Genomic DNA, 24,657 nt, shown 5'->3' with positions numbered 1-24,657 from the left:
TATATATATATATATATATATATATATATATATATATATATATATATATATATACATCGGTGTATGAAGAAGGGACATGTGTTAATATTATAAGACTATTTTATCTGATATACCATCGGGAAAAATCCCGATTTTTAAAATTGTGTTTTTAAGGTCGATATTCTGAAATTGACTGATTAAGAGTTGGCCACCCTATCCACACGAACCACACAAGTCGTAAAAACGATACGAAGGATTCTCTCTTTCTTTCTCACTCTTCCTCCGTCCACCTACTCGTTTCTTCTCTTCTTCCCGCCTGCTTTTCACGAGGACGCGTTAACGACCATGGATGTCCATTAACACGATTTCATCAGTGTGACACACAAATCTTTTATTTCTCCGTAGAAAATTCCCGATGATGGTGGTAGTGTGGTGTCGCGCGAGGACCGCGAGACACGTGGCAGCACGTGCTCAGCTCGCGTACAATATCGCGCGCGCGTGAAACCTTGTTCTTCTTTCCTTCTGTCCCCAACCGCCTCTCCTTATCTTCTCGTATATTTGAATTCATACGACTTTGAGAGAAAGGTACGATATGTGTATGTATACGCGCAGCGTATCGCGTGCGTGCAGACATTTTTCGTCAGCACTTCTGCTGACGGCCGATCGGCCGTCGGTGAGTTTTACGATCTACAAATGTCTCTTTGTAACACGTAACCCAAGACTCGGCAATACCGAGAAAGCAAACTTACATTAGATTATTACAAGACATACATCAGGTGTAGAAATCTCGTAGATTGGCGTGACGGGCGAAACAGAGAATGAAAATTAACGATCAAGAAAAATTACCATGTACGAAAAGGTCTGAAAGGTCGAAGCAAAGAGAGATCTCGCAAGAAACAAAATAATCGTTACGAGTCGAGGGCAAGAGAGAGAGAGAGAGAGAGAGAGAGAGAGAGAGAGAGAGAGAGAGAGAGAGAGAGAGACAAAAAATAACAAACATAAAATCCTGCTTAAAAGAAAAATTAGGAAAAATTAGGAATCTTAGCTTTTTATTTCACATAAGAATATGTGTACAGAAATGTCCTTTCTTTGTATGTAACTACTCTGATTTCGGCTACTTCGAGTGTGCTTTTTTGAATTCCCCATATTTGAGAGATGTTTCGTTGCGTTATCTTCACGATACGCAATTGTCATAAGTCGTGTTTCGAGGATTTCGTCTTGACCCTTAACCGACTGCAATATCCGGCTGTTTCAACGAGAGAAACCGCAACGATAATATCGCGGGAAATACAGTCGGTTTGTAACGCACGTGGGTCGTGGGTCGCTCTTGTACGATGATAATTGCTACAAAAAGATGAACTCTCTCTCTCTCTCTCTCTCTTTCTCTCCCCTCCTTCTTTCTCTCTCTCTTTTTCTCTCGACGAGAGGCATGTTAGCACAATGCTTCACGATTTACGATTCGCTACTCTTTCTCGCAATTATCGAGACGATACACGCCACATACGCAATTCGCACGAGACATCGCGTTTTCGCCGATTCGCATAGTCGCGTTTGAACTTACGCTTCACGGCGGACAGATCTAGGAAATTCGGCCTGTTACGTCTTCTCGACCGAGGACTCGCACAGACCACGTCCATTTTAAAAGTCTTCCCGGATTTTCCGAATGGATTGAGCTCGAAGTTTTCGAAAAAGACACAGCATGGAAAGGAAATATGCGTGTCTTCAGTACACTTCTCTCCTTCCCCTCGTCGTTAAATTAATTTTCAGCGGCCGGAAACAAATATCGAACGGTTCTTAATACTGAAATTGCCCGGACGCTTCTCTCATATTTTTCAAACACGAGACCGTGAGTTTCTACTGCCCTCTGCCGATCGCGACAACACGAGGACGAGTCCGTGAACGACGATGAACGACTGGCCGATAATGCCTCTCTCGAAAGGAACTCGTACCGTTTATTTCGAGGCCCCACCCGCGTGCATTGTTTTCACGCTTAGCCACGACGAGGCGATTTAGGAGATGCCCATAATTTTCTCCTCACGTGCGGCGCATACGAAGCCTCGGTTTCTCCATTCGAATCGCCCGTGACCCCGCTGACTACGTCAAACAATGGCGGTATTATTATACAACCGACCGGCCGAATCTGGCAGCGGAATTCATTAGAAACCCTCGTAATTACGCTCGGTCAGTGTAATCTATTCGCGCTGCCTCTCTGTAGGTCTTCCTCTGTCGAGATATTTTTTATTTTCACAAGGTAAACCCTGCTTAAAAAATTATGAATAGAAAAGAAAATGCTGGCTTTCTTTCGCAATAGTGACTTTGCATCTTTTTTAAAATATTTATATACAAAGGATATATGGTATACCTTATAGTACAATTCATTCATAAAATTTCTTAAAGAGTGTTCTGAAAGAGACATGCAAAATCACTGAAAAGGAAAACCAGCATTTGCTATTGTTTCCTTTGCATCATATTCAGCAGGGAACATCCCATAATATATCTTCTATTTTCTTTATATATCTTCTATATTTTCTATATCTTTCATATCTTCTATCTTTTCTATCTGCCTTTTATATTTTCCCCTGAGTCGTGTCTCTCGAGGCTCAATTCAACTGAGAAATTTTCATGAATGAAATTCCATGGTTGTTTGTACAGCAGAGGGAATCTTATATTTCTTGATTTCACTTTATGTTATCAGCACAAAGGATTTGTTAGAGAAAAGTGATTATCAGATGATCGAGTTATTATAATTTTCAGTGCTGACGCGACAGTTTATCTGGTTATAGAATTGGCAGGTATAGAGGATGGTTTGCGTCAATATGACGGCACCTCAACTTCATTCGCATTCGCGCCGTACAGTTGGTTTTGCATTTGATTAACATACCGCACGTATCCTGCACAGAGTGCATCGGAATGATAGCTGACGACTTCATGAAGTATTCGCGAAAGACGTATCGCAAATTCGCGCGGAATAAGCAACGTTTTACACCTTTCGTTGCCTTATTGATAAACGGAAAAAAAACATCTCCACATTACATCTTACAGTGTAAGTGAATTTTCTGTTGTCTAAGAATCAAATGAAAATCCAGTAGTTGTAGTAACAGTAAGATTCCCGTAGGAAAGGTTGCTACTCATTCAATCGTTCTCAGTCACGTCTATCGAGTTTTAATACAGCTGAATGTTTCTTAGTTTTTCTCAGTCGTGATAACAGAAATATTTTTTATTATTTCTCTCGTCAGCGAGTTTTTGCTCGGTCCTTATTCAATTAAATCAAGAGACATTTTTTTCCAGATACGTATAAGGAATAAAGATCCTATGAAAACTCTGTTACAAAAAATGATATTTTCATTATCAGAAAAATATTTGTATAACTTGTTTGTACACTAAGTTTCATAAATGTGGTCATATTCCTTAGAATGATGGGGCATTTAAAATTTTCAGTCAAGAGAAAGAAAGAAAGACATCATATATAAAATATTCGGGCATCATAATTCGTTCATAGTCGTTGAATATTCTAGGCATTGCTGATTTCTCGAATAATCAACAATTATGATGCACGAATATATTTTATATATTTTATAAATAAATAAATAAACATATATATATATATGTTTGTTTATTTTATATATATATATATATATATATATATATATATATATATATATATAGCTCCCAACTTCTCGTAAAAGTCCCATTCCCTGATATAGTGCCATTTAAAATTCATTGTGCTTAAACCGTTTTGCTAACCTACTGTACATCCTACAATTGAGTTTTCGTCTGACTCCGATCAACAGAAAATTCAGTTACACCAACGGAGTTTACTTTTCTGTGTAAACGATAGTTCTCATATAATATGTACGAATTTTCAGAAACTTATATACTGAGAAAGAAATATTTAAAAATTTATTTATAGAGAATATAAAATTTATTCTCAGAGGAAAATACACTTTATTTCACAGAAATAAACTTTATTTCACAGAAATAAACTTTATATCCAAAAAATAAATTTTAAAGTATTTTTTTTAGTATATATTGTTATTATTATGATATATAATTATAGTTTTAATCATAATTATTATAACAATTATTATAATAATCATACAATTTGACGTGCATTCCTGCAAATATCGTAAATTTTTACTCGGGATAAAGTTCTCACAAAATCGCTCGTTCCCTCATAATTGAACAATTAATCTTACTATTACGATTGGAATGCGCAAGCTGATTCCGAAAGATAATTACCGAAGTACTCGGCGCTCCGTTTGGCGTAATAATCCTCGGCTTTTATCTTCATTTTCATTTGCCTATTACGACCAACTAAATCAATACACAGATCGAGCCCATTCGCACGTTTCGACTCACTAAAAAGGAAAGAAAGTTATTAACGGTTTCTGGATGAAACAAATGATCACTCGGGACACGGTGCGACTCAATGATAAGAGATTTTCGTGTCAAAAATGAAAATTGAAGCCGGCATAATTTTGAATTTCGACACTACGTAAGCGCGTCAAAGCGATCCGCGCGTAACGGCGCGCGCGAAGCGCATTCTTCTCGTATCTATCGTATTGGAAACTGGATCCACCGAAAATACGTCAGCTTTAACTTTTGACTTGTACATTTCAGGAAATTCATAAGAAAATATACACACGAACTCGACGAGGATAAAACCGATCTCCAACGTGACGCGCGACGCTACTGAACGGACGCGAGCGTTCGCTTCTTATGTCTGCATCGCGGCGCGCTTCTTGGCGCAGGCGCAGCGTACGCGACGAAGAATTTTCTTTGGATCCACGTGGCGATCCGTCGATCCTCGACTTTATTAATGCGCGAGACGCGTTCTCGGCGAAATTCAAATTCTGTGCCATTTTCCAGTAAAGAAAAGAAGCGAAGAGTAAAAAAAAAAAGAGGAAAAAAAAGACGGAAATGTTGATCGTCGATTTTGTATTGCGCATTCGTGTGACATTTATTTCACGCACGTCATGTCTGAAGAAATAAGTGGCGCGCATGAGGCAACAACCGGATTAGCGGAAAAGATACGGTGATCGCGAAAGTTACTGAATGTCGGACGGAATTCCGTGTGATAATATATATTATCGCGAGCGTAAGGATGTGTCAACTAATATATTCTATGAATAAATATGAGTCATACCTTCGTTATCTTAGAGCAGTTTGCGTCTAAACTCGTCGATTTTCCGTTTACTCTCTAAATTTGGGGTGGAATCTCACTCAAAACGAGTGAAGGGTGAAGGTATTTTCATTTAAAGTAGTGTAGTGTAGTGAAGATACTGCTACTCGGAATCGTAAGAGTGAATGTTTTACTCAAGCTTGGAGTGGATTCTAACTTCATACGAGCGAATGTTTCAGTCGGTTAGAGTAAACGTGTTCCTATAACGATACAGCGTATCAGATTCATTCTTCGATCGGTAGTACGTTTTGAGAAAAATGAAAATGAAAATTTCGATACATGACTTAAAAAGTATAAATGGCAAGTGAGGTTCTTCGGAATCGTTCAAGAAGTCAATCTGAGTCAAATTTTTTCTTTTTAAGGATATTTATTGACAAGTTCAATTCTTGAAAAATGGATAAAAAATGCAATTAGTAAAAAATAGCGCGTAACTAGTAGAAAATAAAAACTTTTTTTTAATTAATTATAGACCTGAATTTTTTGTTTTATACAGAAAAACATAGTGGACTACCCACTGATGATACAAAAACTAAAAAGTCATAATTTTGTGGGTTGGATTAATCTTAATTGATCATAACTATGGCCTATTTCGAGTGGAAATATTCATTCGCCGATTTGGAGTGCAGAATTCACTCTATATGAGTGAAAGATCACTTGAGCGAGTTGATAGTCGCTCTATTTTTCGAGTGAAATATTATTTTAAGAAATTTGAGAAATAGATTAACGTAATACCGTATAATCAGCTGTTACGTGATCGAAATATCGCGTTTATATTTGTAACATACGATTTCGTTCGTCCGTTTAAGCAACGTTAGTCCGCGAGGGAGCCGAGAAACGGAATCACTCGTGAGGCTTTTATCGTCCGTTTACGCTCGATTCATAATTTCCTAAAAGCGGAGTCGCTAAACAGGGCTCCCATTCACAGAGGAATCGAAATTCCGTTGGTGCGCCGGTCGGGCCCGCTTCGTTTCCGTCACTGTTGAATCGCTTATCGGCGTAATTAATGCTTGATCGTGTGCGTTATATTGTCCACGTTGTCGGCTGTTTTAGTGAAAGCGAATTTTCATCGACCTAACACTGATCCAAAGCACGACACGATGCTCGATGTAGCGTGATAGCAACGCGTTCGCTTCTAGCTCGATGTGCACACACGTCGCGCGCATATCTAGCCACGGTTGTTACAGAAATTGGGCTGCTTCAATTAGTCAGATCAGAAGAGGAGACTGAGTCACTCGGTCGAGGGACCGGCGAGAGAATAATAACCGTCTTGAGGTCCATGAGAGAGAGAAAGAGAGCGCGGTTCCTCGTATCTTACACTCGAGATCGTCTCTGCATTGCATTCGTGTCGATTTTACTCCGACCCATTCACGTACCTTAAACGATTCGAATTCCGATGATTTTTCACTCCGAACTTGACGGTATAAAGAGAGCGAGTTTGGGTGGATGATTAGGTAATTTCTATGAAAAATAAGAAAAATAAGAAGAGCGGATACGAAATCATCATTCGCGTACACGGAAGAAATATTGTAGTAAAAATTACAGCAAAATTTTGATAACTTTACAGCATACAGAATTATGATTGAAGTTATTATATATTTGTTTAAAAATACATGTTTAATTCTTTACTGTAAAATTATTGTATAATTATTTCTTTTATTTTATTATAATATTATAATTATTGTATAAAATTTCTTTTTATATCGTATACCAGAAAGAACGTCAGATTTACTACTTCTGCATAGAAAGAATTTTATAGTAAAGAATTGCTATCGAAAAGAATTTATATGAAAGAAACTATGATATATTCTTTCCGCATATAGCAATTTATACTACGATTTTCGTGTAGTTCAGTTTTTCGATAGACGTCTCAAGAAGAAATATAATTCTAACGTGATTTTTACTGCAACATTTTCTCCGTGCACTTGCACCAACGCGGCTTGCGGCATTCGAACACTGCGCGTACACACGCGCGCCATTTATAAATTTCTCGGAGGGACAGAAGACGATAAGTCGGCGCCGTTTGTAGGTTTTATCCGTTTTCTCAGAAATCACTGACTGATTGACAAGAGAATCGCCGGCCGTTATGGGGAATAATGACCGATAAAATTTTCTCGCGGCGCTCACACATGCGTCAGACGAGGATCATTCGGTGGTGTCTTCGCGGAGAGTTCGGGAGCAATCTCGGTCGTCGTCGGGAAAGATAGCTTTCTTCGCACGGGAAAAATCACGGCCTGAGGCGTCGCGAGAAACGAGAGTGCCACGCGCTCAAGTTTCCGTCATTCCAGGAGTCGAGGAGACATTCTCGTCCTGTAATCAAATCGTGGGATTCACCAGGGAGGATAGGCGCCTAGTCACGGGCTTTAACGAGCCTAACGGAGATCTAATCTTGCGGTGCGCGACCTGAAACAATGATGCAGCGAAACACTCGCGCAGTAACTTGTTACATTCGGTAAGAGGATTTGATTTTTCTCACTGGGCTCTCCCTGACACGATCCGTCTGGTGTCACGGCTTATTTGTGGAATATTTTAAGGATTTACTCACACCTCCTCCGGCCTCTCAACCCACGGGAAACGAGAATTTCCCGAGCCTCTCCTTAGAGTAAATAGAAAATTAGAGGTGATGTAAGGTGAATAAATTCCTCCACAACTTCGAATGTTGTTTCAGAGGAGGAATCTCGTCAGGAATGGCTTCGGGGTCCCGTTTCCCTTTCCTTATTCCCTCCTCCTCCTTTTTTTTTCCTTTTTTTTAAAGACGGAACACGAGAAGCGTATAAGGATATACATGCAATCGCCGCCGCCGCAAGCTCGCGAGGAGAGGTATACGCGTTGTGTGAAATCTCCCCTCAAAGTAAATAGTGTTTTCCTATCTGGTCGGGTACGCGTCTTATTTTAAGCTGGAAAGAGTGTAAATACGTTTCGTCCATTGCCCTAATCCTCTTCCTATGCTTTCGGCGACCTGATGGAAAACAGTCGCGCGCGACGTCGAACTTGATCATCTCTCGGTACACATCTTGTTAAGAAACATAACAAGTCTCGCTAGAAACGAAGCAAATTTCACAAAAAATACAATAAACTGTTTAACAGCACATTTCAATTTCCAAAATATAAATAGCGCACATGAGATAAGATGATAGTCAACTGATTCTATCTATTCTTCGGTTACAAAATTCTACAGCAATTTTTACTATAAAATTCACTCCATGCAGAAATAAATCTGATGCTTAATAAAAACAATTGTAATAAATCTAACACTTTGTGTGATATACGATATAAAAATAATTTTGCAGATCTTAGAGGATAACTACGTAAAATTTCATCGAGATCAGTCAAAGGGTTTAAGAGTTAATAGGGAACATATTCGGACGGACATTCTATTTTGTACACATATAGATTACAAATCCGTAATTTTGACCGCTTCGGTAGCTATGCAGTGATAAAAGGTTAATTAACAACGGGACCAACGTCGCCCCACAGGCTCTCTGTAAAAATAGCCGACGGGGAAGCGATCGAGATTATCTCGTTTACCTCGAGCACCGGTTTATGAATCCGCAGGGAAAAAGCACGACGAAACTCTACTTGCCATTATTTAATTATATAGTTAAGACCGTGCGCACACCGTGTATACATTTATAGCCGTCGTGCGCGCGCGCGCGTGTGTGTGCGCGTACTCGTATGCGTGAGGGACGTGATACACGCGCGCGTCGTATTGCCAATGCACCTCGTAAACAACTTTATTTACGAAGCAATGGCTCACGCGTCTCTCACGGTCTTCCGCGACACGTGAAATGCAACGTGATATTTTCCGCGGAATTCTCCCTCTCGTTCATTTATTAATTCTTTCTTTTTCCCCTCTTTTTAACTAAATTCTTTTTCGCTCGCAGAGAGCGGCGCTTTATTTTCCGAATGCTCCGCGCGACGGATATCGCGAGTCGATTCGAAGAGAAATGCAATCCGGCCGCGGGCGATCGGCACGGGATCGATACATGAGCGAGCGAGAGTTATCGGCGAATAACGGCGGACGCGGCTTTCGGTTCGCTGGATAAATCGCAGTTACCGGACATCGCGTATTGACCAATCAAAGCTCGTTTATGTACTTGATGGTCGTTCCAACTCTTATCGCGCCTCTCGAATCCCTTTTCAAGCACGAATCTAAATTGACGTTTCAAATAAAGCGAGCCTGGCGATATGTATTCCCAGCGGGGAAATTTTCAGTATATTTCTTCTTCCCGATCCGCAAAAGCGTGCACCACCATATCGACCGTTCGATATCGGTCTCTTAAAAGCTCTGTAGCTCTCTCATGTGTGGAGCGTGTGCACGTGCATGTGTGTGTGTGCGTGTGCGCGCGGGTGCGGTTTCTGTTTTGTCATGTAAAATAGTGGCGCTGAATATCGCGCTTTGAAGTTCCACGCAACGTTACGCTAGTCAGCGAAATAGAATCGACGTTGTTTCCCAATTCGTTGCAAAGTTGTTTATTTATTTATCGACGTGTCGAGTTAATAGGAGCGCGTGTGCCCGACAAGCTGCTCACCGACGTACTAATCTTCCGTTTGTTGCGCGCGCGCGCGTGAATTATTAACGAAACACTCGAACAAATGTTTTGCTGCTTCAGATAGAATTCTAAATGTCGCAGTTCTAATTTATCGCTGTTTCTTGTACTCGCCAGAAAATTGTCTGTGGTACGTAGAATTTACAGCAGCAGCGTTCCAGCAATATCTGCACAGAAAAGGGGACATTCCTGTTTGGAAAATGTCTATTTTTTGACATGTTTAACGCTGTGCAATCTTATTTGAAAATTAACATGTCGAAAATAAAGATATTTTTCATGATTTTTTCTTGCTAAATTTCACAAATAGTTCAAGTAGAAATCCTGTCTCTGCCATCTATATTGATTAGGCTTCTGCGTATTCGCTGTAGAATTCAGGTTTCTTAAGCTGTCTGAGCCAAATCATCAGAACACAAAAAGCAATATATAGTAATTATTTGCTAATTATTTACTTTTTTGACGCAGGAAGCAATTTTTTTGTTGTAGCCATAAGAAAGATATGAACGGTTAGATATTAAGCTATCTAGCTACTTTTAGAAATAGCATTTGCATACATCACAGCAAAAATCGAATATACCATGAGTTTTTTGTTAATTTTTTGTTATTCTTTGCTACGGACAGAAAATTTTTAGCTATAGCTAAAAAAATTACAAACGGCTAGATAGCTTAACAAGAGTAAAGTACTTTTAAAAAGTGGATTGTTCCCATCACAATTGCATCATTATATAGTTTGATTTATTTGCTCTCGATATATGTTGATCACGATTTTTTTGCTCGCGTAATAAGATGTCCAGACAAGTTAAAAGAAATCCTCGATACCGTGATTCTTCTCCCTCCCAAAAGTACTCTTAAAAAATGGATTGCTCCTATTACAATTGCATCGTTATATAACTTGACTTATTTGCTTTTGATATATGTCGGTTACGATTATTTTATTCGCGACATAAGATGTCCAGATAAATAGTTGGATAGGAGCTTCAAGTGGATTCTACTCCTAGTTGTTTATCCATCTTAGTTAATTTCTCGCATCCAGATAATTTTCCCTACGCGACTGCAAAGCCATCTTCTCGAGCGAGCAATGCAACTTGTTCGGTGAAACGTAAACGATTGGCGGTAGAGCGAAGTTTTCAGGCGGTTTTACGGGGAAGCCGCGTCGTTTCACGCGTCGACTTCTGGACAAAATCTCGCGAACGAGAACGTAAACATTTATAGCGCGCTCGCGTAAACATTACATCTGAAAAATATCCCTACCTGCCCTCCGGATGTTTGCGTCGTACTTAAAACGATCACAACGTCGTCGACGTCGTCAATCACGCGCGTACACGACGTGATGGATGCCTGAACATTCTCTAGATCGAGAGTTACAGGATTTTTGGCTTTATGCGTGTACGAATAAGATTGAAATCGTTATAATTAACGCTATTATAACTATCATTCTAATCAGTGTTACTTATACGATTTTCAATCTCAAGTATTATGTGTAAGGCTGAGAATCGTATAATTCTCGATCTAGTTCCTAACAGCAAAGATGTCCAGAGGACGTCTGGGAACGTCCAATGTCCTTAGGACATGCCTGCGCTGTTCTTGAACGTTTCCAGAAGATCTTATCTTGTTAGGGATAAATGTCCGCGTATTCATGACGCCGTGTGTGCGATGAGTCGTTTATTCACCTTAGCTAATTTCTCGTATCTAGATAATTTTTCTTATGCGACTGCAAGATCATCTTTTAGATACAATGAACTTCAGAGCGTAGTCGATGGTCCAATGAGAGAACTTGTTTTTTCACTAATTCGTCCTCTTATTGAACTATTCGTTGCACTCTGAAATTTATTGTGTTTAAACTGTTTTGCGACTTACTCTACACACCGTCGCCGCGAACAAGTCTGACAACAAAAGTCGAATAAGGCGTGGGTCTACTGATGGAACGAACACACTTCGACATGCAGAGTCGGACATTAATTGCTGCTAATTACACCGACGCGATTCGTGCAATTTAATTGACGCGATTTCAGAACTCGCATCTTGAAGCGGAGATAATTAAGGATGATTAAATCCTGGAAGATGTATCATCTGAGTTTTTTTTATTATCGACACACGCACACGGTAGGAAGAAAGGTCAAGCGAGGATAAAAATAAAGATAAAAAAGCGGACGCGAGAATCTCGCACGAGATCGCGACGCAATGTTATATATCGTCAAAATGCGTTACGTACTCTCGTTGCTTTATTAAGAAAAAAAGAATGCCGGTCGGGCTTGTTTTTACGCTCCGGTGAGAGCGTTAAAGATTTGATCTCTACATATTATGGTATAATTATGGTATAATTAGTAATTAATAGTAAAAATTAATAGTCTATTAATAGTAAAAATTACCTTAAATAGTAAAATTTACCCAGATCAGCTTGGAAAAAGTAGATTTTGAAAGAAAGATGTTTTATATTTTATATTATTACATTTCCTTAATTTTATTAAATTATAAAAATATTAATGAAATCATATTCCACGACGATTTTTGACTAAAACAGAAAGAAACATTAATTTTTGACAATTTTTCGGGCAGTTATAAGGAATTATGAGCAAAAGAGGACATGTTCGGTAAATTTTACTCTTTTAGGGTTTGTGTAACTGTTTAATGTTTAATGGGTTAGCAGAGACCGAATTATTAATATAATCCTAATCTCCACGTTGTATTATCGCCATATTATTTATCAGAACCTGATAACACCTTGATATTTGATACAAATATCAAATATCTGATTGGGATCAACCTGATGACCATCATGGAGTAAATTTCTAGTCGGGTAGCGTTGTGTCGTGACAGCTCGATATCTCGCGACGTCTCGTGGTGACTAACTGTCAGCGCCGGAAGCGCCGGATTCGTGCTGGAGCAACACCAGGAAGTATAACCGGCAAATAATATGAGGATGGAATCGAATATGCAGGCGGAATGCTTAATCTCGCGGTTACTGACCTCCGCCTTTCAATAGATTTATGTGGCTTGATCTATCGTCCGACGCTCGTTTTGTTTGCCATCGCCACGACCGGTTGCTCTTTTAACGGGAGACATTCGACTTACGTTAAGTCACGTGAGTTAATACACATCGTATGAATAATTCTTTTTTTTCGTTGCATAAGATTCTTTGCTCTCATCATAAGATTAGCTTATCATTATTATTCTCTCTTTCGATATACGTTTATCATAGCAGAGTTTTTCAGAGCATTAAAGCAGGTATTAAATGGAATATTGAGGCCAAAAGTACACACACAGTGAACACACATATACACAAATTTCAACTCGGGGTGCAGGACACGATTATTCATTCGGACCTATCCCTTCCTCGGTCCGGAAGGGACAAAAATTTACGGCACGAGGGAGCGTATTCTTTCGACGTGGCTGTAGGATGTGCGAGAACTCCTGTACGACCTCGTGTCAACATATGGACGGATATTTCCGTTTCGTGCTGGGTAAGCGATACACTGTGCAATGCGTGCAACGGAAGGCACGTGAAAACACCCTGGCATTCTACAAACGAAACCGAAACTACGCGAGCATGTTCGGGTATCTGTTTTTCGCGCGTTTCGCAGCACGCGCGATAACATTTACAGCGCAAATAAACAGTTCTTTGGGAGGGGAAGGGAGGACGCGAGAGAGAGAGGGAGAGAGAGAGAGAGAGAGAGCTCGGCAACAACTCCACGAATGAATATGGAAACTCTACGTGCAAAAATCACCGAGTTTCCGTGCGCGTTGCCGCGGAAAAAGGAGCGATGTCCGATTCGAAATCTGGCGGAGTGGCCACGCGGAAATTTCTCTGGCGCGACCGGATGCGCCGATTTGATCCAATTACTAAGTCAAATTAATCGAGATAACAAGGATAATTGCCTGACACGAAATGGATTCCCGCGTATTTACTAATATATACTTTTATTACACGAACGCCATCGGCGCAAATGGGGAGGGGAGGGAATCATTCCTTTTCTCTGTTTTTTTTCGCGGTTCTGCTGTGTGAATATCTGTAATTCATTTCTGGCTGTAATTAAAGAGCGGCCGGATGCTGACCGAGGTCAGCATTTTCGCGTGTGCACGTGCACGCACGGCGCGATCTGACCTCGCCCATTTGACTTTCCTGATTTGAGATTTCACGATAGCTCGCACGTGCGCACATTTTCACAGACATTTTCCGTGCGCGACGTTATCAATATCAAGATATCAATCCACGTGTATCACATTTCATCTTTCTCTCGTTGTTCCTTTTCAACCGATTTCGGAAAAAAGGTTTTCAGCTTGTCCTGTATACGTTTGCTTGTTTTACATGTTCCCTCGTATTCGAGAACCGTTGGGAATATTGAGATGAAACTTTTTGTAAGTTTTAGATATGTCATCATACGTGATCGGTGTTAGTAGTCGTTACTTGAAACTTGCTGCAGGTGAGACACCCAGATTTTAATTCAGAGTTAGACGTGAGTTTTTTTAGCCGAATCGCAATTGCAAATGTGATGTTACACATATTATACAGGTGTCCCAGATCACCTTCACAATCTCTCGTGAGAACGTAGAGCAGATTGAAATGAATGCAAAAGTCCTATCATATCATATCATTTTGCGATATTCGCAATAATAGTCCAGATATTAATTAAAAAAAGATTGGTAAATGATCGTACGCGATATAGTAGATGAGCTGCAATGGCGCCGTCTACCGTTGTATACTTTTACATTAAGTCCAACTGAACATAAAAGTTCTCTACCATTTTGCAAATGACAACATAGATTTTCAGATATTAATAAAAAAAAAATTATCACAAGATTGTGTACTATAATGCACAAATTTTCTTTAATTTTCTTTAATATCTGAAAATCTATGTGATCATTTGCAAAATGGTAGAGGACTTTTTTGTTCAGTTTGACTTAATGTGTAAGTATACAACGATAGACGACGCCACTGCAGCTCATCTACCATATCGCGCGTGATTATTCATCGATCTTTTTTAATTAATATCTTGAGATTTATTGCGAATATCGCAAAACAGTATTAGACTTTTGTGTTCATCTCAATCCGCTCTACGTCCTCACAAGAGATTGTGAAGGTGATCTGGGACACCCTGTATAATCCAAATAAAAAACTCTCATCTGACTTTAAATTCAGATTCGAGTATCTCACGTAGGGCAAGTAGTTTCAAGTAACGACTATTAATATGGGCCTTAGAGTAATTTCGGAGTGTGATCTACAATAGTCGTAAGAGGATGGTTGTAAGAGTAAAAAATTAACCAATCATAGTTGATTATTTTTCTCATATTCGACTGCGATTGATCAATTTTTTACTTCTTGCTGTTATACTCTTACGGACGTTGTCCGTAAGATGGGTCTTTAGGCTTTCCTCTCTGCAACTTTGGAACTGCTACTTTCTGTAACTTTCTCCCTCTTTCTGTAACTTTAGAGCCGGTCGAGTCCCGACGTTTTCGTACGAGGGAAATTAATTTTACGCGTGTCAACGAGTTCTTCGTCGTCCGTGTAACTGCTCACGTAACGTCGTAAATTTCATAGTTTCACGGCTGTGCGACGACCGGCACGATCGGCCATCGGAAAGCGGCAAAGTCGTTCGCCGAATACTAAAGGTTATGAACTTCCGGGCCGGATTTCAGTCGACCTACCCAGCGCGCGTGAGCGTTTACCTGCTAACCGGGATTTTATCTGTTACGTGATCGCGAGATCGCCGGATATCCTTTATGAGCCATTTATCTTGGGGTCTAATTCGAATTTCAAAGACGATCATATGTGCGCGCGTGAGCCGAATTCATTAATTATTAGGGCGGTAGTTGCGATCTATTCTTATGCGCGCATAATGAAGCGATCAATAACATCATTTTTCTCCCGCCTGAATGATAAAATTCTTTTTCTGTTGGTATTCTCTATACGGAGAAAAATAATTTACTGGCTTAGTAAATTTTCTGCTGGTCTAGCAAAATCTTTTCGTTATTATATGGACAGCAAAAAGATTTTACTAATCACTATTTGCTGAATATAATTTGCTAAATCTACAAATTATTTTGCTATAAAAACCATGATGGATTTATATAAGCAGTTGCAGTTTTGCTCTGATAGCAAATAAATTTGCTAAGGATACATTATTTTGCATCAATAACAAATTAACGTGATTCTTAGGACAAATACACTCAACAAATTTTTTCTATCCTGGCAACAAAATTACTTCTACTCTGATAACGAATAATTTTTTAAAATAATTTTTTAAAATTAGTTACGTCAACTAAATTTTTTTTATGTCACTACGAATATGCAGTAGCAACGACGATTTTGCTAAAAGAACAAAATTAGTTTTCTCCATGTAGTATCATAAATCGTCTTCTTTGACGTTCAAGTGTTAACTTTTCTAGCTTTTCGTCTCCGACACGGAGACGCCTAGTCCTCGTTCGTACAAAAGCTGCCCAATAATTATGGATCGTCGCGCGACATCCCTTACAATTTGTCACTTCGAGTCGTCGTAATTGAAGGACCCGAGAGCAGCCCGAAAGTGTCGTAAGAACAGAAATTGAAGAACAATCGATGCGAGGGGGGTGCAATCGAAATTGTGTCGCAGTGGTTCTTTCTTTTGTAACACCACGATCGTAGCGCACGCGTGATTTGCGCTTCATGCGGGCGTGCGACAGACGAGACGTGGGAATGCGAGAACTCTCCACTTGAGAGTGCCGTCCTCTCGCCATAGAAATAATAATCATCGTCTTTAATGGAGGAAGGGGGAATCTGCGCGGCTCACAGCGACTTCCGCGATTTGTTGTCGTTCCGAAATTCAGACGCCGATTGGAGGAGTCTTAGTTGCGATGTGACGAAGAAAAAAGTTGGGAAAATGTACAAATAAGTATAAATATTACATGGAGAAAATACTAGGCTAAATATGGCGACAGAATATTCATTATATTTCATTATATTTCACCCATATACGTACGTATACGTACGTATTTTTCCTTATATACATGACCTTTCTACAAAGATTTGCAGAAACCATAGTTCTCTGAAAGTAGTATACTGAGAAAAATGTTCAAGTACTTTTTTTTAAATATAGTTTTGCATAAAGTATTAGAGAAAGCATTCGTTTGTTTTAGAAGGACAACGTGATTTAATGAATGTTTTTAGATAAATCGATGGACATGCATAATTTTAAAAAATTCCCAAATTTGAGAAGCGGGACAACGTCAAGAGTAACGTGAAAGCATGTTCGACAAGTTATACGACAAATTACTGACAACCTCATGCTTTCACTATTTCGGGAAAATTCAATTTCGATACGTTGCCCCGGAATGTTCAAATTTCACGATAGTGATTTTTCAGAACGTTGTCCCACTTTTCGTATTTCAGTACGTTTTTTCTCGGGATCACGCGTACCCACCGATGAGAAAATCGCTGGAAAATTGAAGAAACTCACCCTTATTAGATGAGTTTCTGTGCTTTCTGCGTCTGGTCCTGACGCAGGCGACGGATTCTCCGTCATTGCAAGGACCGCCATCGATATCGTCGACGGATGCAGAAACGGCAGCCGCGTCCGCTTCCAGCGGATTTCTAGATCCTGTAGCTTTTTGTTGTCGTACATTAGTCACGATGTTACCGGATACTTCTTTCCCGAGGAAAGTGCCGATCGAGTGCCTTCTTTGGCAAGTTGTTGTCGAGCTGGCCGCAGGAAGCGTAGACGAAAGATTGTAATACCTGGAAAGGGTTTCAGATTTATTATTCCGGAGTTTCCATTTTGGAGACAGGCATGTGATTAAAAGGCAATTTTGTCGTTAACCTGGCGTCGTTTACGCCGAGGAAAACCTCCGCTGTGTCGTCATCGTCATCGTCGTCATTGTTGACGTTGTTGCAGTCAGCCTCGCTATTACGGTGCTTGGAATTGGCCGTTAAACCGCAAAAAACCATGTCGTTGGACAGAAGCTCGCTCGCTGATTTCAGGACTCTTCTGCCTCGGCTAGGACGATGTCGATCTTTCTCGGAATGCGAATGTGACCTACGTCAATACAATAAGGAGCGCACTTTTGACGAACAGAAGAGAGAAACACAAAGATAATGAATACAAAAAAAAGAGCACAAAGATCCAGATTGAACCCAGTTACAAGTTCAGTGAAAACTTTATAACAGTGAATCACCTTCACCATAACAGTGAATCACAGTTTGCCCATAAAGTATCACAGTTAGTTATTAGCAGCACAATTAGCATACTCTTCAGCACAATCTCAACAATGGGAAGCGTAAAGATGGAATCAAACTGACGACTTCCAAGTTCTATAGACTCAATTTATGTTTCTACTCTACGTTCATTCGTAACAGCAAAAGCGTCGTAAATTAGCAAGTCAAACTTATAATTAACAACAGTAGTGATTTGCACGAGAACGCAATACTTTTTATTTTTTATTCTTAATTTACAACATCGAGGATTCATTCGAACGGGGTTGTTTCCAATTATTTTGCTGCAATATTGGGCATTAAGGGGGACCGAGTTGGTTACCGAGACAAGTTGTCAAAATCGATTATTTCTATTATTCTTTAATATATTTCAGAATCAACCCAGCAAACACAATAATATACACAGTTACATCGTCGTAATATAACGGAATGTAATGTGCAATATAACATGTTTGTTATATGTAACATATATGTTAGTTGTAATTTCGCACTCAAACGATATTGCAGCTATGTAACAGAAATATAACGTATTACTAAAATGTTATATAGCTGTTATATATATTGCTGAAATGTTATATAGCTGGAATATAAATTATTATTTCCCAGTAATTATAGATATTTAATTGTACGCAGAGATTACAAGCTATCACTCAATTTAAAATATCAATTAATTAAAAGTATGCTCCTCAAAATGTAATTATATATTTCGTATAAAAAATATTTTTAGTAAAGATAATAGCATGAAGATATCTTGTCATTCTAAATTAATTAGCTCTCAAATAATACAAAATATATCAGAATCATCTTAGAGCCATTCTAGACGTTTAGTGTCCCAGCATGTCCTCAGACATTTTATGCTATTGAAGCTATTTTCATTTATTTATTTCCATCTTTCTGTACATATTCGAATGGAAGGGATTACTATGGTAACTAATTTTCATTAATCAAAAACTGTATCACTTCACTGTACTATAAAAGTGGACTCCATAGTACAAGTTGCGTTGTCTTGTGATCATCGTTCTTATATATATTAATCATATTTTACGTACGAGAAAGACACGAGAAAATGGAAGCCATCTAGCGACTGATCCGATCCTTAGATATAAGAATGCTATATAACATAGATGTAATGTAAATACGCTTGTTATATAACCTATTATATTTAGTCATGTTGTTATACAATTATAAATAGCAGAGTAAATAGCAGAGAATTATTACTTACAGCTCTAAACACAGTTAGATTACAGTTATAAAAGAAAATGATGTAACTTTAACATTAATAACGTATAACATCCGTTATATTACGTGTTACTTCTATGTTATATAATAGTTATATTCTGTGTTTGCTGGGAAGCAAGTAGGGATTTCAAAGCCATCTTTGACATTAAAAATTTGGCTTGTTTAATTCTGTAATTTTAAAAAATAGCAGAAATAATCGGTTTTGCCAATTAATCCTGGTAGCTAAATAGCCCCGATCTTTCCAAATCGATGAAAGTCGTCTTTGACTAAAAAAATTATTTTTCCCATGCTGAAGAGCGACGCTTACCTGTGAGGCAGATATGGCGACGGCGGCGCGACGTCAGACGGCCTCGGGTCACCTTTGAGGAATTTCTGAGTCCTTTCATGGTCTGCATTTGCGCTCACAGACCTGAAGAGGTTCCGGAAGCTTCTTCTTTTACCACATCCAGGCTGCACCGCGCCGTTCTGCGCCAACATCGGCGCGCGCTCCTCCGTCGGCGTGGACGCGCCCGACACGTTGCCGCGGCCCTCATGATGCGCCAGGCTACCGGGTGTGGATTCCGCGAGGGAGACGGCACCCTGAGAGGGTGCGCCGCCCATTCTGTTGTTGGGCCTTCTCCGGAACAGCGCGGAGAAGCCACTGCCGTGGTGGCCCCTGGGCGACGTCGTCGTCGTCGTCGTCACCGGCGACGACGACGACGCCTCGCCGGACAGCGAGAAGTACGACGGATTATCTGTGAACATGCGGATCGGACGGTCGCAACTCGTAAACTAAACACGCACTCTGCGACAAGAGACCCTTTCGCCTTTGAGGTCTGGCGGAAAATTAATGAATGGTCATCGTATGCCAGCAATTTTCGCACAAGTCGTGAGCGCTACGAAGCGGATTCGCGCTGAACTATACAAAATCCCAGGACACGTCCATCGTTAGGACGCACGGTTACTCATGAGAAGAAAATCCGTCGAGAGGTCCCTTTTTTCACAAACTTTTCCTCTGTCCCTTTTTCCACCGGGATCTTTGTACGTTCGAGGAGACGAATGGACTACGCAAGACTCTAATCTCGAATCGCCGATTTCAAGTTGAGATCAAGCCGCAAGTGTCGCTCGCGCGTTTTCTCGCACCACGATTCGCGACACCCCGGCGATGTACACGTGGTTGGAGCGGAACGCGTCGGTGCACTCGTCGAATGCGGAATGAGGCGTCCCTCTCTTTTATCGAGACGGTCGACGACTACGACGCTGACGGCCGCTCTTCTCACGGTTTGGACCCGCGACCACGACTAGACCAATAGAGAGTCCACCTGCGACTGTGGGAGCCGCGTGTACGTACGTTCATGGGACACCATGAACGAGCCTCACTACGATGGGTCGGATCAGTGTGGGGGGGTGGACCGGACGTTGCATTGTTACCCCACCCGGTGAGCCGGCAGGAATACGCGGTAACTGCACCGGAAATGCACCACCGCGATTTACGATTCTCCGCGCCGTTAGGGCCTTCACACACGAATTGCCCCATAACAGTGACGCAGGGTTGCGAGCAATTATCTCTTTAATTAGTTATCGCGTGTTTAATTGACGATTGATATGATTAATTCTTAATTAATAAATATTGTAATTAATATAATAACGTGGTCTTCAATTCAATTGATTTCGACAAATTCGATTGAAGACAGTTTCATTGACGATTTATTTTAACGAATCACTTGTCAATTAGTTGAATTAAAACATTTCTTGTGCTACGATTACACTGAGAAAAAATACTTTAAAATTTATTTATGAAACATGAAGTTTATTTCTATGAAGTAAAGTTTATTTTTATGAATAAACTTTATATCCTCAGAAAAGAATATTCGACTATTTTTTCTCAGTGTGCGATAATTTGTGTACAAAAGTTTTTATATTGAAAGAAAAATGATATTGAGAATTATTTATGGGATAAAATACTAATTATAAATTAAAAAGTTTATTCCAGAGAAATAAATTTTATTTCATAGAAATAGACTTTATATCCCACAAATATATTTTCAAGTATTTTTTCTCAGTGTACTCCTCGCGGAGAAAGGGAGAAAGAGAGAGAGAGAGAGAGAGAGAGAGGGAAAGAGTTCGATTTGCGTTTCATGTTTTTCTTTGATTCCGTTGTGACACGAAATCGCTAGCTCAGAGAACCTCGAATCGAATATTTTTCTCGCAACACGTAAAATTAGATGCTTCTGCGAAAATAAGATTGCGCGACATGCCGTCCATTGCACGGAGTGTGCCAAAGCTATCGAGTTACTCTTCAGTTGCAAATCTCCCGAAGAAACTGCAGCCGATCTCAAGGTCCCTCGGACAATTTTTTAGCTGCGAAATCGAGTCTCGATATTCACGAGAGCCACACACGCTCTCGATCGTCCGGTGCGGCGCGGACGAGCCGGGAGGAGCCATCGCGAGTTTAAATTCGACAACGCGGCTCTCTCGAGCTACTGCCAAATTGCATTACGAGCACGACTCGCGGCTTCGCCGAAACGGCCGTGACGTACCGGCTGCTGTTTGTCCGCGTACGGGAATGAGAGATGCGGGAGACGCGCGATTATATGCCTGTGTACGACGTGTCCGGCCTGCTGAACGCGGATCGCCGTCGCGATCTGTATGCGGTGATCGCGCGCCGCCAAGGGATAAGACTCACCGACTGCCATGACGACCTTCTCCGGCGAAGAGCGTCTCGCTGCGGGCAGAGAAGCCGCAGGGATACCTGTCGACACAAAATAAATTATAATCATGTATCGTCGTCCTGTCGTTGCCGAAGTACCGCAGCGCGTCGTGTTTCGCTGGCTTTCTCATTGCTGATAGAAAAGATCTGCGAGAAAGGGAGAGAGAGAGAGAGAGAGAGAGAAAAAGAGAAAGAAGAAAAGAGAAGAAGGGGCTCCGTGAAACTCCTCTCGACGCTTTCATTCATCGCTGAAAATACACGCGAATATTATATTTAGCGCATCGGGCGCGCGAGAGAAACTCGACCCGCTTACACTCGTAGAAGGGGGTGGAATGGAGAAATGGGGGTCGAGAGCAACCTCCTCACACGGCTCATTCACGTTTTATGCACGCGACATTATCACGTTGCTCTCCGCGTGTCGCATCCGCCGTTATTATCTGGGGGGAAGGAGGCAGTCTCGACCGGTGTACCTATCAAATCTATCTCGCTTTATAAGAGGTGATCACGCCGCTTTATGAAGAGATCTTCTTCCATTAGCGAGCGAGAACCTTAATGGTCCGGATGGTGATTGTTGTCCCTACGACTATCGCCCGGGAATTGTCAGAGCGCGCTTTGCAAATTTTCGCGAAACATTGTCAATTAGGAGTCCCATGGCTTCGACGTGCCACGAGGAAGAAACCAATGAACGTTCGCTGACGTGCAACGACGGAACATTTCAATGACCCGCGGGGCGACCCGTCGCTCTCATATTATCTTCGAGGAGCGCCTCGTCGCTGAAGGGCGGCGTTTGCCTGTGCGCGCAGAGCAGCGGAATAATTTCCCCGGGGCTATATTGGGTTTGTATGACAATTATTTTCGTCGAGCCACGTGGCTGCGACTGATGACATTAGCCGAGAATCTCCGCGTTTCCTCGAATTTAGTTCAGCGAATGCGCGACGCCGCAGCAATTTTCTGCCCTCATAGTTTGCGGATGATGGTTACTATTTTCGTACAACCGGGAGAGACAGAGAGAGAGAAAGAGAGAGAGAGAAGGAGGAGAAAGAGAGAGAATACGTCTGGTAGAGAAGAGTAGATAAATGAAAAGAGAAAGAGAGGGGGGTGAGAGAGAAAGAGAGCGCTAAAGGGTGGAAGTAAGAGTGAGAGAGATAGTGGGAGCTCAAAAGCGAAGCTGAAAAGAGAAGGAAGAAAGGTGATCGTACCTACGAAGCGTTCGGATATACTTCTCCACCAAATGGATCAGCTGATGGAAGGAAGAATGCGATACTATTAATATATCTGCAGAGGATCGTCGAAATATGTACCCTCGTATCATCTTTCTGGATTCTTTCAAAAGGCCCTTTCATAAAATCCTTCTAAGGTAGGTGGTCCGTGACAATACTGTTAAAAAGATAGTGGTTAATACGAAATAGCTCGACAAACCTGTGCAAAATGTGTATAAATTGATTTATGATATATACACAATTTTGGTATTATTGCAAGAGAATATCCATCAAACTCTCAAAGCGTTTAGAAATCCACAAAGAAACAATCGTTTCTCACGCCTTAGCGTGTAATATTTTTGACTGGAAGTGTCAATATGTGTTAGACATTTGTAAATATATCTAAAAACATCACCAAGAAAGCGGCTTTACGGACCAACTACCTTAGAATGATCCTTCCGAAGAATCGAGTCAACGATTTATTGCGTTTGAATAAGAGCTGCTATGAGCGAGTTGTGTCATTATCAGCAGACGACGTCTGTTGTCCCGACTGTGTTTAACTCTTTGTCGGTCATCACCTCGCACAAACGCCAGGCGTGACTCTGCAGGTGCGACGCGAAACGCCGCTCTCCGAGCTCCTCTTCGCTTAACTCGCGAAATAACTTTTGAAAATGGTCCCGAAGTTCGTCATACTTGGTCGAAGCTCGGGTCGTGCCGTTGCCACGGCTAGACGCGCTTTCCCGAACAAATCACACACATTCGTGGCTATTAATAGAGGCCTGTTCCTGTGACCGTCGCGCGGAGTACCGACCGGCCGTCGCGCCGCGCCTCGTTGCATCGCGCCCGAACTGCACCTGCAACGCGACTCCCGTCCGATAAAAAGAGGCTTGTATCCGGCGGTGCACGTGCTTCTGTAAACGAGCACATGTGCGGCACACGCTACGCCCAGAACGAACGCGGCGCGCGTTGTTCGAGAGCCGCTATAAAGAGCCGGTTGAACGCGCGAGCGTAATTGAGGAGTTCCCCTCCGGTGAAACAGCTTCGCTCCATATTGCTTGTTTCCCTATTCCTTCATGTTTACCGCTCGTCGTCACGTTCTTATTGTTGTCTCTTTCTTTCTCTCTGACAGAATGAATTTTTCTCTCAAACCCAGACAGCATAAGGTCTCCTGAGGACGTCCTAAGGACGAAGAAATGTCTTCAAGATTTCCTCAAGATGTACTTTGGATGTCCCCTGGCTGTTAGGGAATTTCTCAAACTTGTGTCCCCTCGTGTTGTTGAGGAGATACAAGTCTAATCGCTTCTACAGATTAGATACAGATTAGATACAGATTAGATACGGACAAAATACATATGTAAGGACGCATGAAATAAACGTAGAGAGTGCACCGATATAAATCGAACAAACGATTTTTATAGAATAAGAAAGCGTGAGGAATCACATGAAAGTCGGTCTGGGAGTCTTTGCGAGACGGTTTCTATGACGAAAATTAATCTTGCACCTTCGTTGTGTATAATAGAAAGTGTGAACACGTAAATACGAGTCTAAGACTTGTATTAATAGTCATTACTTGAAAATTTCTCACGTGAGAGAGAGGAAGAGAGAGAGAGAGGGAGAGAGAGAGAGAGAGAGAGAGAGAGAGA

General features: G+C 41.0%; 1 protein-coding gene across 9 annotated transcripts in view; it reads right to left on the bottom strand.

The window, feature by feature from the left end:
• The window catches only part of LOC116840991 (phosphoinositide 3-kinase adapter protein 1), a 40,421-nt gene that overhangs the window by 11,941 nt on the left and 3,823 nt on the right, over window positions 1-24,657 (bottom strand). Inside the window, exons 1-6 of one of the 9 annotated variants that reach the window (XM_032808427.1) lie at window positions 23,458-24,630; window positions 23,015-23,192; window positions 21,792-21,857; window positions 19,434-19,860; window positions 17,496-17,711; window positions 17,136-17,413 (exon numbers count right to left, since the gene is read on the bottom strand). In XM_032808427.1, the coding sequence (XP_032664318.1) occupies window positions 17,136-17,413; window positions 17,496-17,711; window positions 19,434-19,860; window positions 21,792-21,801 (931 nt within the window). In that variant the 5' untranslated portion in view covers window positions 21,802-21,857; window positions 23,015-23,192; window positions 23,458-24,630. Of the gene's footprint in view, window positions 1-1,540; window positions 3,477-4,218; window positions 4,666-17,135; window positions 17,414-17,495; window positions 17,712-19,433; window positions 19,861-21,791; window positions 21,858-23,014; window positions 24,632-24,657 lie in introns of those variants that run through there. The other 8 variants (XM_032808429.1, XM_032808425.1, XM_032808426.1 and 5 more) reach the window with 8 other exon arrangements.

The sequence above is a fragment of the Odontomachus brunneus genome, unplaced genomic scaffold (genome assembly GCF_010583005.1).
Source record: "Odontomachus brunneus isolate Ranch 3 - 2012 unplaced genomic scaffold, Obru_v1 Obru_scaffold_013, whole genome shotgun sequence".
Classification (NCBI taxonomy): Eukaryota; Metazoa; Arthropoda; class Insecta; order Hymenoptera; family Formicidae; genus Odontomachus; species Odontomachus brunneus.
Note: the sequence above shows the minus strand (reverse complement) of the source record. Positions and strands in the feature narration are given on the sequence as shown.